The 15,118-nt window shown below is 30.8% G+C and overlaps 1 protein-coding gene across 1 annotated transcript in view; it reads left to right on the top strand.

The window, feature by feature from the left end:
• The first annotated feature begins 157 nt into the window (after positions 1–157).
• Positions 158–15,118, top strand: part of LOC100182550 (vacuolar protein sorting-associated protein 13C-like) — a 30,855-nt gene continuing 15,894 nt past the window's right edge. Inside the window, exons 1-21 of the mRNA XM_018817435.2 lie at positions 158–289; positions 780–934; positions 1,418–1,554; positions 1,828–1,982; positions 2,940–3,173; positions 4,125–4,235; positions 5,140–5,283; positions 5,762–5,929; positions 6,577–6,760; positions 7,272–7,348; positions 7,620–7,848; positions 8,712–8,882; positions 9,504–9,579; positions 9,943–10,081; positions 10,358–10,504; positions 10,964–11,131; positions 11,555–11,606; positions 12,005–12,139; positions 12,692–12,879; positions 13,312–13,410; positions 14,158–14,360. Coding sequence (XP_018672980.1) covers positions 200–289; positions 780–934; positions 1,418–1,554; positions 1,828–1,982; positions 2,940–3,173; positions 4,125–4,235; positions 5,140–5,283; positions 5,762–5,929; positions 6,577–6,760; positions 7,272–7,348; positions 7,620–7,848; positions 8,712–8,882; positions 9,504–9,579; positions 9,943–10,081; positions 10,358–10,504; positions 10,964–11,131; positions 11,555–11,606; positions 12,005–12,139; positions 12,692–12,879; positions 13,312–13,410; positions 14,158–14,360 — 3,062 coding nt within the window. The 5' untranslated portion in view covers positions 158–199. The remainder of the gene's footprint in view (positions 290–779; positions 935–1,417; positions 1,555–1,827; positions 1,983–2,939; positions 3,174–4,124; positions 4,236–5,139; positions 5,284–5,761; positions 5,930–6,576; positions 6,761–7,271; positions 7,349–7,619; positions 7,849–8,711; positions 8,883–9,503; positions 9,580–9,942; positions 10,082–10,357; positions 10,505–10,963; positions 11,132–11,554; positions 11,607–12,004; positions 12,140–12,691; positions 12,880–13,311; positions 13,411–14,157; positions 14,361–15,118) is intronic.

Raw genomic sequence — 15,118 nt, forward strand, 5'->3', positions numbered from 1 at the left:
AATCGAAATGTGGTGCATATAAGGCAACTTTTTTATAATTTAAAGTGAGTTTCTTTTTCGTAAAACAGATTTTATTTTTCTTAAAATAGCTTAAAAATATTTTTTTCTTAAAACAGATTTTTCTTTTCCTAAAACAGATTAGCATCTGCCTGATGAAGAATATTATGTTACCAACATTGTAGAGTTGATATCTTTGAATATGAACGTCTTATCCGTCCATATTAGTGTTCGAACTTGGGATACAAATATGAAACTTTCATTGGAAACATTCGATGTTGTTCAACCCCAGGTATTTTATTATTCAACATTTTATATTAGTTAGGGCCAATTTTCCGTCATAATTTGTCAATTTTTCCGTCATAATTTGTCAATTTTTCCGTCATAATTTGTCATTTGTGTTGCAGTTTCTAGAATAAAAGTATAAGTGACTTTTGTCAACTAGGACTAGTAATTTCACTTATTTAACTAATTTCTTGACAGAAATTTTAAACTAATTGATTATTAGTGATCATCATGTTTAATATATGATATTTTTATTTTTTATTTATGTTTAATATATGATATTTTTATTTTTTATTTATCTACATATTTTTATAAGTTTAATATTATGTTAAATCTAATAAACTCCATTTTTGAAAATTTATTTCTAAATTACGCAATCGCTGTAACTGTGCCATGGGTCCAGTGTATTATCTACTAGTTTAAAAAACTTGATTGTTGAATCTTTTATCAGTGATTTTCATTCGATATAAAATGAACTGATTTATTTATAAATTTAGTTCCAAACAGCCGACAACACTCCACTTGTATTGATGAACTCTGAGGTGAGTTCAGATTCTGACACGTTATTCCACGGAGAAATTATTCAAGTGAATCCAAAATCTCCTGACTTTGTTCAACTTTACAATCGCACAAAGCAACTAGTGTTTGTAAGGTAGTGGTTTCAACTTTCTCGTTTTTTTAGTTTTTGCAGAACAGTAGTTGACAAACGTTTTCTACTTGCTTGCCCATTATTGTTTCATACATAGTTCTCATACCAATTTTGATAATTTTACTTATTTTGATACTTCTTACTTATAACAGTTACTTGTTCTCATATCTACACATTTTTTATATACAAAGGTAATGGGTTCAAGGCTCGTCACTTAACGGCAATTGCTTCTACCTAGTGGTCACTAATGGGTTGTCTAAATTAGCATTTATACAATATAAAAAAATCTCCCAAAAACAATTACCTACAAAGTAACATACATGGTAACTGGTAAGCTGACCTTGTGATACAACTGTCGTTTCCAGGTATGCCAAGATAAAGCAAGTTACATTCATTCAATCGAATGTTACTTTTTAAAGAAATACTTTTATTTTGTCTTTAGTGTCATCATTTTTTTTGTGTTAATCTAAAACTTTGTTATTTTAGGTTTGGATCCCTATGTATAACAGCTCATGTACAGGCTGTATTGAAACTTCAAAGCTTTGTTTCATCGCTTACTCACTTATTAGAATCACAGGCAGCTAAAGTTATTGAACCAACTGTAGCAGCACATGAAACATCAGGTAATTTTTAAACATTTTTTGTAGGTAACCGTCCATATTATTTTGGCAAGAAACAGCAGCAGGCATTTGGTAGTGTGTCCTCTAAGGTATATTAAGTATAATTTTAAGTTCTTTTTTTTAGAATAATTACCCAGATATATAGTTATATCTATTCCAAATTCAATGATTTCGTTTTATGTGTTTAAAGTTACGTATTTTTTTATACTTTTTATTAAAATTGCAGGTCCACATCAAATTTTGTGAATCTCTATTTTATGTTATCTTTTTTTGTAGAAAAAAGTGACCTTGCAACAAAATCTGATGTCTCCATTATCCCATTTAATGTAAAGGATTCCGATTCAAAGGTTGTAGATTTAAAGTTAACGGCAAGAATAGATGCTGTTCGCGTCAACCTTGTGGATGAGAAAGAAGAAATTAGCATTGTTGAGGTTTGATTTGATTTTACATTTTGAAATTAAGTATTTTTTTGTTTTGTAATAAGTTTTTTAAATATAGAAAAACTGTTTCTGCAAGCCACATTGTGATTATCTTTTGTCAAAACATTGGTACAGAAAAAGTACTAAAATAAGTGTTTACCATTATTATTAAATACTTTCACAAATAAAGTATAATATCATATGAATTTTCAAAGTTGTAAGCTGATTATTTCACTAATACACTTTAATAGATGCCTGTCCAAAGTTTTTAAATAATTTCTTTTTCATTAGGCATCTCATCTGTATATTATTTCATGCAAATACTGAAGCACGATTGCATGTATCATTTTAACATAGCAGTAAAGCGTGCCTGCTACAATTATCCGGTTATCTTACAAGGATAGTTAGTTATAAAGTAAAAAACACTACCGCGATTAGGCTTCCCAACAAAAAAAAACTTACAATATATCAATATATATCAACAGATATTCTGTTACTTCTGCTACCAGGCATAGTATAAACAATATATTAGTAGCTCATCTGGTATAAAAAAATAAAGTGCAACAGGTTTCATTCCCTGATGAAGTGTCGCCGTATGACAGACGAAACGTTTGAAATACACTACGTTTTTTATACCAGATGAGCCACTAATATATTATTTATACTATGCCTGGTAGCAAAAGTAACAGAAAACAACAGTTGTTTAAACAATACATACACAAACTACTTTTGATAATTAAATGTTATTTATTCCTTCTCTTCGGTCACGATAATAAAGAACGAGAGGGTTTACAAACCCTAAAAGACGGGTAGTAACGGTAAAAAAGCGAAGACAGATAGTAACAGTAAAACAACAATTTCGCCTTTTCATTCCCTGATGAAGTCTTGCCGTATGGCAGACGAAACGTTGGAAATACACTACGTTTTTATACCAGATGAGCCACTAATATATTATTTATATATTATTAGATCGAAGGCATCAAATCAAGTGTATCAATCACAAAACAATGGATTAAACTGAATGCTGAGCTTCATAAATTGAAAGTTACTGACACAGACATCAAGACTTTGTATCCTGATGTCGTTCAGTCAGATGGTGACGAAGTTATTCTGTTGGAATTCGTGAATTACAACAATCCAAATACTGGGGTTGATTCGGATGTGAACAAACCACACGCTGTGGATGGAAGTCTGAAGTTAAAGGTGCTTGTTTATTTTTTAATAGATTAGCTTTTGTTAGGGTTTGCCCAGCATAAGTGAATGCAAAATGAAAAATTAACTTTGGCCCAGAAATTAATCAGAGTTTAAATAGAAGAATGTAACTGTATCCCATTTGGCCATTTCGTCATTTATTCAAAACGCTCTGGACTTAACATTTTGAGATTTAATCATGTAATACAGTTTTTTGTAAAGTATTTATTTAGTTATATATCCCAACCATTACCATTAAAACCCTCGTCGTCTACCTTTGGGAAAGCGGCGGCCCCCTTAAACTTATGAGGACCATGCAGTAGCACCCCAGGTGTTGGGGTAATGAGCCAATCCTGGCCTAAATCCCAGGACCCATGGCATGACACGCTATGGGACCTCACCCACATAGAATAGAATATAGTTGTATGTTTATTTTATATTGAACCACAGGTGGTTGATCTGTTTCGGGGTGCACATTACTTAATAATTAGATATTTTATAATATCCTTCAATACTTTATTCGAAGCTAGAATTCCAAATGATGACTCCATTAAACAGGATACCGAATCTTGTAATTTAATTTGAATACAAACGGATTCGAACCTCACGTAGTACAAATTTTGTATTGTGCAGTACAAAAAAAGATCTCCCAAAATTAATTTGTTTTGGCTAACCTGTTAAAGAGCATAAGGCGGGTCAAACAGAACGCCCACATTATACTGCCTGTAATTGCCCTGTCATGCAAGGATAACTAAGTTACATTTATTCATTCATATACCAACCCTCTGTTTATTCATACCAGATACAATTTTGACCAAAAGATGTTACAAATAATATATTAAGAAAACGTTTATAAATTAAAATAATATTAATCAGAAAACATTATTATTTAAAAAAAAACAAAGTTTAATAAATTTAAAAATCAATATTTTAATTTGTATTTACTGCTATTATCTTATACAGCTTGGATGTGTGAAGGTTGTGTTTTTAAACAAGTTTGTTGAAAAGTTGCAAAAATATGGAAACAGTTTGTCACAAGGTAAAGAAATCCTTGAAGCTGGATCTGCTGCACAGGTAACAACTATTATGCTAATGTGGGTTCAAGATAGTTTGAAAAAAATGTGCAATTTAAGTTTAGTGGTATGAGTATCGTATTTGTGATTTCTCTGGGGTAACGGGCCAATCCTAGCCTAAATCTTATGACCCATGGCGAGCTAGCTGTGGGGCCTTACCCACATAGAATAGAATGTGTGATTTTGTTTGTGAAGTAAAGTTTTCTGTTTGTTTCCAATTAGTTTCTTAACTATAGGTTTAATTTTTAAACACACTTTTCATGTGTTTTATATGAATTCTATTGTCTAACTTTGATATCAGTTTAATTAAAAAAATGTAAATTAGATTTTTGAACAGCAACTAAATAAAGGTGTTACAACCACTATTGATAATGTATAGGATAAAACATATATATCACTATACAAGTATTCAGCTACATAAATGTAACTTGTAATAAATTCTCCGAATCGAACCCTGGTCTGATGCTTATATAGTTGAACGATTCTAGTTTAGTAAAATGTGGTAAAGATCTGGTGCTACGAAGAGATATAAATAATAGAATCAATTCGAATAAGAGACTGACGATGCCATTTAGACGAAATATATATCTCTAATACAACAATTGGTTAGACTTTTTTTGTCCGTTACATTTTTAAAGCATCGTATTTACATAAGTGTGACGCGGAACCCCAAACAAAAATAATAACTTGGTAAATCCAAATTGTCCTATATGGGTAACTTGGAATACTGTAGTTCATTGTTTTTCCCCATCCAATAGTTTAATACCAATATAGTGCTTAGGAGATTCATCTAAATTTTACTTGCCAAATGTTCAATTTCCAATATGTAGTCAGCCATTTTTGAACCTTATTTTTCATTAAACTTTATAAAGTTTTTATATATATTGTATGCTTCTAAATTTTAGGAGATAGCTGTTGCAAAAGCACAAGAACTGATGCTTACCAACCCTCTTATTTTGATTGACATGAAACTATCGGCACCAACTATTATTGTTCCAAAACATTCACAATCTTTGGAAGTTTTGGTGGTTGACCTGGGTGTGTTGAAGGTAAAGATGTTTCACAAGTTATATATAGTAGGGTGGGGAAAGACGGGACACATTTAGCACATGTTTTAGAAGAGTAGAAAAGATGGGACACCTTTAGCACATGATATCCAAATATCCTCATCGTGTTTGAAACAATCAACGACGGTCTATGGAATCTTAAAGACATGTTTTTTTATGTTCCTAAGAGTTCTTTATTTACTAACAAATGAGGGGAGAAGATATAACCAAAAGTTGTCTCACTTTCCCCACCCTGTTTAGTTGTAGTTTTAACATGTAAAAAAGAATGTTTCTTTGTAGTGAGGAGTTCATTTTAGTTAATTTAACTATACGAATTTACCAAAAAGAGTTATTTATAGCGCCAATAACAGCTCTAATGTTAAATGTTTTATAAAATATTTCGAAATTAGCACAAAAAATTTTGCTTGCTATTTTGTGTTACAATATAAACAAAAATGACAAAACAAGTTTTTTTTTACAGGCAGTCAACCAATTCTCCCAAACCAGTGTGCTTGACATTGGTAGTCGCGTTGTTGATGAGTTGAAACTTTCACTTCATGATGTTCAAGTTTTGTATCGAGATGTAAATGAAGATAAAGTTGTCGTTCGTGAAGAGAATATTTTACAACCCACAGATCTGGAAATTGAGGTTTAACATTTTTTTTGCTAAAATTGTTGCCCAATTTTAATTTTTGGTGCCAAATTTTTGCAAAGTTAAATGCTAAATTGTTTCAAATCAGTGGGCCCCAAAGTAAGGGCCCCTAGTAAGGGTCCCCTGGGGGCCTCTACGGTCATAAAGGGGGTCCTGGCTATAAACTGGGGGACTGAGAGTTAATCAGTGTAGTTGTATTAAAATATGCAAATCAATAAGGAAAGTGTATTTTTTTAGTCGAAAAATGGAAATATTGGACTAAAAAGTTTGTTTTGCCGAAGGTATGCCCGTTTTACTTCGGTGGTTTGAGTGGGGAAATTGCATAAGGCCATCTATTAAAATTAAGTCTCACCCGGGCTCAAGATGTTGATGTCTTTGCACCAGCTTCATGCCTTTTATTATAGTTGGACTTATAGTAATGAATGAAAAGTTACTTGATTTTACGTTTTTTGTCAAGGGGGATTTTGATATGCTGTTAATTGTTGTTTAGGGGGCGCTTTTAAAAAAAATGGGAAAACACTAGTTTTGATTATCCATTTTTTTAGTGATTGGAAATTAGTTAATTGGAGAATTAATACCTAGAAGACAAGAAACCAGTTTCTAAAATTCATTAATTTAATTATAATGACCAATATTTTGACCAGGTCATTCGTAATCTATCATCCGCATGGTTTCATGGGATACCAGATGTTTCTGTTAATGCTGTGTTACATAAGTTGTCAGTTGCTATAAGTCAACAAAACTTAAAGTTCATCTTACAAGCATTGGAACTAAACTTTCAAGAAGGAACCACAGATGCAATGGAGGAGAAATCTGAATCGAATTCAGGTTTTTTTTAAATTTAATTTCACGTTCAGTTGCTACACTTTTGTAAGTAAATTAATTCTTTAGTAATTTTTTATTATAGCGTGATATTTTGAAAAACCAGAATCGAATTCAGATTTTTTTAAATTCAGTTTTGTGTTCAGACGATACACTTCTGTAATTAAACTTATTCTTTAGTGGTTTTTAATTGCAGCGCCATTTTAATGTTTGTTGTTTTGTTGCTTGGCTAGATTAATTAATTTATCTTTGCTGTTGTAATCAAAAGTTTAAATAATATTTTTGTTATGTTAATTTAAGGTTTCTTTCAAATTTTTATTTTGCTAATTTATGCTAAAAGTAACCACTTCTTTTTCCATTGTTTATTAATATTATTAATAATCATTAAAGTTTAGATATTTTTTTAATTATACATATAGTTGTGCACTTATTTGATTTACAAACCTATTTTCAATGTATTTTTTTGTAGTGTAGTATTGACATAGTTGTAATAATTTATACCATTCATAATTTTCAGATTCAAAAACAACAATTGTATCTGAACAATCATTACCTTTACAAGAATCACCCCAAGAAGATAGGGATTTATTACATGTAAGAATTTGTTGTAAATGTGCTTTAAAATTTAACCTAAACACCTGAAATACATTGTAACTAGTCTGACTGTTTTACTGTTAAGGTAAAAAATCTCGATCAATATTTAAAAATATTAACAACGGTCTATAGGAGTCGTGAGGATACGGTTTTATAATTCTTTGAATATTCATTGTTTACTAGCAAATGGGACGATAAAATGTAATGAAAAGGAATGCGATCCACCTTTCCCTACCTGGAGATTAAACATATTTTGTTCACAACTTTGAAGTTTTCTTTCCGTTTGGAAAACATGGAACTGAAACTGTTTGTTGATGAAAAACGTGAAGAAGATTTATCGAAACTTTCGTTCGTGAACATAGTTGGGAGTATGAGGGATGCAAGCGATCTATCAAGAGTCCTCACGTTATCTCTGGAGGATTTATTGCTGGTGGACAACAGAGAGCATCACACTGGAGTCGTCACACATTTGATAAAAAGGAAACAAACCGTAGACAATGGTGAGTGACTTGTAAAAAATTCTGTAACTCTAATCCTGATCTGATACTTATATAGTTGAACGATTCTTGTTTAGATAAATATAGTAAGGATCTGGTGCCACGAAAATGTAACTGACAAAAATTCTATTTAAATAAAAGACTGAAAATGCCATTTAGGTGAAATATGTCTCTTATACAACAATTGGTTGAACTTGATTTTTGTTTGTTACACTTTCTTAGCACCAGATTCTTACCATAATAGAGAGTACTGACATTTATTATTTATAAATATTATTCTTTAGTAATTAAACTGTTTTTTTAATTTATAACTCCCATATCTGTAAATTTTATTTATAATGTTTGATATTTAACTAAATATATTTCACCAAAACAGTGGGTTACTATTACTAACGTGTTATTTTAATGAATATGTGGAAAATTTAAAAGTATCCAATAACTTTTTTTGTCGCTAACGAGAAAGTGTTAATACATTTGTTGAGGTATATATGTAGAATTATAAATCAGTCAATGGATTTTAGTATTGTTACCAACATTTTCACTAAATACATCAGTGTTCTTACACAAAGATTCCATGTTTTTGTGAAGTTTTTAATTTTTAATACTTTTTTTTGTCTATATACAAAAAAATATATATAGTAGGGTGGGAGAAGAGGGGATATCTTTAGCACATAATATCCAAACATCCTGATCGTGTTTTAAACAATTAACAACCATCTATGGAAGTTATAAAGATACGGAATTTTGGTTCTTTAAATTTTCTTTGTTTACTACCAAATGGGGCGAGAAAATAGATCGTGTCCTATCTTTCCCCACCCTACTATATAAAAGCTACAATAAACATATTTATTTTTATTTATTTCAAGGTTCTGTGTTAATCAACATGAAGTACAACCAACGTGTTGATAATGCCGACGGTGAAATTGAAGTTTCAAACTTGAGTTTAATTATCAGCGTTGAGTTTTATCTGAAACTTGCTAGTTTTTTTATGGATGGTTTCAATGTGGTTTCTGAGAAGCAGAGCTCTACAAGTCAAGGTATCTTTTCTACAATGGAAATGTTAAAGCTTTGTATAAAATGAGCATGTTTGATTCTGGGAATTAGTAGTTAAACCGCGAGGTTGTATTCAAGGATAGAAGGTGTGGTATTCTTGGATACCAACCAAAGTTAATGGTTTGCAGTTACTATTGGTTACCAGGATTTTTAGTCAACTACCTAAAATTTATTGGGTGTTTTTCGGTTAACTAAATTTCTGTGCATTACTTATTACAAAAGTAAGTCAGTCAAAATAAACTGACTAAATTTTAGTCAGGCAATTAAAAAGCACAAATTGAGTTTAGGCAGCAACCATATGGTAGTCAAGAATGACATCCCAGGTTCGTTGCACCTTGCTGCTACCATTGTGGTGGTGTAGGGGTCTTTAGGCAAGACACTTAACAAGATATATAGATGTTCATGAAATATAACACACAAGGTATACCAATCGCCTTTACAATGACTTGCAAGGAAAAATAAATGCCATTGATTTGTATTAGCCTTATGGGTGTTAATTTAAATAAAAAAGTTATGTTTTTTTAATTTAATTTCCAACATAAAATTAATTTCTTACTGTTTTATCTGATATCTCAATAAACATTTATAATGTGTGTACGTTTCAGCACTACAATCAAGTAGTGATACAGATCTGAAAAAATTGCCTCAAAAATCTGAAAGTTCCGATTCACAGAAGAGTGTGTAAGTAACATGTCGCTTTACTTCCCTTTTATTTAAACTAGTTTAAACACCTCACAAAAGTCACAAAATAAGAGAAAACTTTTTTATCAAAATAAAAATTTCATTGCTGCTGCTACCAGACAATTTTTAAGACCTGTTTTTCTAAAATAGAAACAATAGATTTGAAATAAAACCAACGTATTGTCCGTCATGTGCCAAATCTTTCCAATAAGTAAGTCTCTAAAAATGTGAGAAAAAAATGGTTCAACTTTTAATAAAATCTGCATTTTTAATTTTTAATAAACATTATTAAAAAAATTACTATTTTTCCTAAAAATTACTACAAAAAACAAAACCTAAAATACACTTATTACATTTTCTCAGGTCTTCATCAAAAATGACGGTTAATATGAACGATTTGGAAATCTTGATCATAAGAGATTTTCATTCAACACAATCTGAGGCGTTCATTCTTGCTTTGAATTCAACATTAAAATATGATGAAAGTGGAAAAACACAACTGGTAACTGATCTAAAAAACAATTTTTGTTAATAAACAGTGTAATGCAACTGAATGAAAATTTAATTAAGAAAAAGCACAATTGAGTTCATACACCTCAATCCTACATATGAGTATATATAGGTATTAAAAAGTGGTTGTTTTTTATTGAATGCCAATTTGGAGAACCCATAAATGACCACTGGGTTAGGTTGAGTTAAGTGGTCACAATTCCAGCGCTGTAACCGATGTTTCGCAGTGCAAATATCTTAGTCTAATATTTTTTTGTTTAATTTTCAGATTGACGCAAATGTTCGTGACTTAACCATGGTTCGATGTTTATATGAGACTTTCGTGAAACAAAAACAACTCGGAAAATCTCGTTTTAAAGAAATATTATCACCCTGCAATATAAGTGCACATGGATTGATGACAGAAACAGTACAGGTTTGAACCCACAGTTTCCATTCTTTTCTTTGTGGGTGAGGTTCTTGTCAAGGACCTGGGATTTAAGCCAGATTTGGCCCATTACCCTAACACCCGGAAAGCCCATTTAAGTCCTTTGTGCGACCAGTGCCCAACTTTGCGACACCGCATCGCAGTTTTCTCACCAATTTTTATCCTCACATGCTTACAAGTTACCACACTCTTCAACTTTGTGTATGATTTTTGCTTTGATATGGCTTATAATTTGAACAACCCATTAGTGACCGCTGGTTTGGAGAAATGCTCGTGTCTTGCCCAAGGACTTATACATCGATAAGTATTGATATCGCCGTCAAGCATTGAACCGGGTACCCTCTAGTTACAATGCGGGCGCCTAAACCACTGAGCCACGGTGCTGGTCAACCAACAGTATATTAAAGTTAAATATACTATAAATCTTTTTTCTAATTTTTCTTGAAGGATTTTCACCTGTCAATAAATGACATCCAGTTAAAAATATCACCATCGGTGGTGACTACATTCAATGATATACTTGCTCAGTTGTATCCAATCACTGAACAAGGAGGTAATGCAAGTACAAAAAACACCACAGCTGGAAGGCCAGCCTTCAATTTTTCTTCTATGAAGGTATAACGTTTAAAAATCTTGTCATATACCATTTTCCTTGGGTCTTTTTTCTCTTTGCAAAATAATAACAAACATGCAAATTAATATGAAACACAAAAAAAAACAATTATTTATGTGGTAATTACCGATTATCGCACTGTTAAAGCTACGGTAGACAAAATTCTATAATGCAAATTAACTGTGTAACATTGAAACAGCATATTTTTGATATTTTTTAAAGTGGAATTTTGTTTAAACAATCACTATTTTAAAATTTATTTAACAGAAATGTTGTAGTAAACAGAAAAATTAACGCAAACAAAAGTTCTTTTTTTATACGTGGTGCCTGCTTATATGTTTTCATTTACATAACTTTGTATTCATTGTTATGTGATTGTTTTTTCCATGGTATAACATATATATACCCTTTTCCTTATTTTTAAGATCCAAGATTTGAATTCTAAAGTGATGTCTGAAGTAAAATCAACATCTGTTGGTAAGTTTATAATTATCATTAATTATAATTATCATTATAAATTAAATGTATTATTATTTTTTTGTTTTGTTTAGGGTAATTTTTTTGTTTTGTTTAGGATAAACTATTTTCTGTTCTGTAATCTTTGTAGGGTGCTTTCTTTACCAATACCTTGATTAATCAGAAATTGTTCATATCTTTGCCCACTGAAGTATCTTTATAGTTTTTTTCGGCTTGCCTTTTACACACACTTTTGTTTCTATTAGAAGTTTAACTTGATAATAATTAAACATAAATGGCTTGTTTTTCTGCTAGGTGTAGTGACCATGCTTATTTTTTAATTAAATGTATATATATATGTTTTTACCTGTAAGCGTGTTTTAACAACTGTTGTTTTGCTGATTTATTTTCTTATACAGATCCACCAACTGTTGCAACACGCAACGTCATACGTGAAACAGGGAATTTATCTATTGGTAGAATTCAAGTTCAGTTGGAGGTTGGATGTGGACAACACACAATACCTCTGCTATTGCTGCAGTTATCATTAAATGGTTGGTTTGTTACTTTGTTTTAATGCATATTTTTGGCGCTGTGGCAAAGTGGATAGCGTGCCTACCTCCAACCTAGAGGTAATGGATTCAAGTGTCATCGTTGCTATCATTGTGAGAGCATGTCTCTTTGGGTTAGACACTTAATGGCAATTGCTCCAACCCAGTGGTCACTAATGGGAAATTATCAGCCGTACATAAAAAAAAAGAAAAAATCCCCCCCCCCCCAGAAAATGGATTAGCCACAATGTAACATACATGGTACCGTGTAAGCTGGCACGAGGTGTATGAACACCGTGTTATAACAACTGTCTTTTTTGGCCCCGCCAGGATAAAGTAAGTTAGATTTACACATTCATGGTTTTCATACTTTTTATCACTAAACCAGATTATTTAATCCAAAAAATCAAATTTCAAAATTTTATTACAGGATAGGTGAAAAATAACTTTCAGTTATACTACACATACACCCACAATGGTAGCAGCGTCATTTCAAATTTATGTCCAAAAAGTAGCAAAAGTAAACAACACCATAACAAAAATCTATTTCCACAGCCACAGTTGAAGATTGGAGTGCGGGTGAAATGTCGGGTGATTGTACCCTGACGATGGTGGCTGCTTATTTTAACGATAACTTGTCCGTTTGGGAGCCTTTAGTTGAACCAGTTGAAAAAAATCCGGGAACTTTAGAAGCAAAATATGAACCTTGGAAAGTTCGTGCACGATTACAACAGAAATCTCAAGTAAATATAGGATTTTTTTATTATTTTTTTTTGCTTAAGTAAATATAATGTATAAAATCGGTTTGTTTTTTTTAAAAAGACTTTCAAATGTAGAAAGTTTTTAATGTAATTACGATTTTAAATTTTTAGTATCCTGGGGAATATATATTGGAATAGCATGTTCATAATAAAATATGACTTAATTAGTTGGCGTAATAAATTTGCGTAGTTAGTTAACAATCTTATATTAATTTTGAGATTGTATGAACATACGTCGCATATTGTGGTTTTCTAAATATAGGTAGTACAAGAACATTGTATTGAAAAAAACCAGCAGATAAAGTTTCGAAACCATTGAACTGATGCTTTTACATAATAAAGTCTTTATTTTTAACTAAAAATAACTTTTAGGGTAACATTTTTTATTTGTGGGTAACTTAAAATAAATTTTAGGATAACCAGAGATTTTTGAATTCTGACGAACCACTAATGGTGTTTACCATAGAATCTGAGCAAGTGTTAGAAACGAATATATCAAATACTGGACTTAAGGTTTGTGAAATTGTATATTTACTATATTACACTTAATTTTTCTATTTAATTCACACAAAGGGCAGTTATAGTACTGTGGGGTAAGATGGGACACAGTTGGCACAAACCATACTTGTTTATATTAAGGTTTACCTTGATGATAATTAACATAAATCGTTTGTTTGTCTGCTATATATAGCGACCACTTTTATTTTCTTTTAACTAAATATGTTTTAACTGTAAGCATGTTTTAACAACGGTTGTTTTGTTGCTCGGTCCTGTCTTTTTATTTAAAATATTTCTAAATCTTCGCTACCGTAATTGAAGAGACAAATAAAGTTATTTAAGTCGCGGGTCTATTTTATAATTCTGTAAATGTTCTTTGTTTACTAACTGCATGAGATGAGAAAATAGAAAGAAATAATGTTCATCTTACCCCACCCTACTATACAACTTTTCCATAATGACTTTTAACACGTGCTATTTTTACCATACTACATATTTGCTTCTAATCTAGGTTTGTAAACACATTTTAATAATGATTAAAACTGGCAATTAGTGCAAAAAAATTGAAATTATATTGCCTGATTTCATAATATACTGATTTATTTTCCCATATTTCATATTTACTGAAAATATTTTGCCCATATTTTATAACATACTGAAATTATATCGCCCATATTTTATAATCTACTGAAAATATTTTGCCCATATTTTATAATACACAATCACATAATTGTAAAGTAACACCCACAAATAATTTCCTAGGTTATCAACACTCTTACATCAAACTTTATGGGTGATACAAGCGCAGACGAATTCCAAAATAATAAATCGCTGACTCAGTCAAGACTTCGAATACAGCAGGAAAGTGCAGCTTTCGTCGTAACAAATTATCTTGGTCGTAATATTAATTTTATTCATGGAGATGGNCTAACTGTTGTTGGTGATTCATTGGAATCAGATTCAGGGTAAGATGTGGAAACATACACAAGTATCACTTAATCATAATGATCTTGTTTATAATCTGTAATAATATGTAATACCTTTGTTTGTCTTTGTTCATTTAATAAATTACTTTTTTATTATTTATCTATTGTTGGCGATTCATTGGAATCCGAATCAGGGTAAAATGTGTGGAAAGTAATACTTAATTATAAAAATCTTGTTAAAATTATATAATAATATATAATGACTTTTTTGTCTTTGTTCATTTAATAAGTTTCTTTTTTTTATTATTTATCTATTGTTGGCGATTCATTGGAATCAGATTCAGGGTAAGATGTGTGGAAAGTAAAACTTAATTATAAAAATCTTGTTAAAATTCAATAATAATAATAATAACTTTATTTGTCTTTGTTCATTAAAAGTTCGTTTTTTTATTATTGTTTGACTGTTGTGAGTTAATTTAATAATTGAAAACAGACAAGTTTTTGTTGTCTCAAAACTACATTTTTACGCATTTAAGGTTACATAATAATTGTTAGAATAATAATAAATGCATTAATTACTTTATTTGTCTCTTTGATTATGGTGGCGAAGGTTTAAAAATATTTTAATGGTGACTACACTTGGAAGAAAAACGAGCCATTTATGTTTAATTATTTTTAAGTTAAACTAGTGGAAATAAAAGTGTGAAATACTCTTTATCCACATCAGCCTTATTTTGGTCGATTACCACATTAAACTTTTTTTTTACTGAAAAAATAATTTTTACTTTATGTGAATT

The sequence above is a fragment of the Ciona intestinalis genome, chromosome 1, assembly GCF_000224145.3.
Source record: "Ciona intestinalis chromosome 1, KH, whole genome shotgun sequence".
In the NCBI taxonomy this organism is placed as follows: domain Eukaryota; kingdom Metazoa; phylum Chordata; class Ascidiacea; order Phlebobranchia; family Cionidae; genus Ciona; species Ciona intestinalis.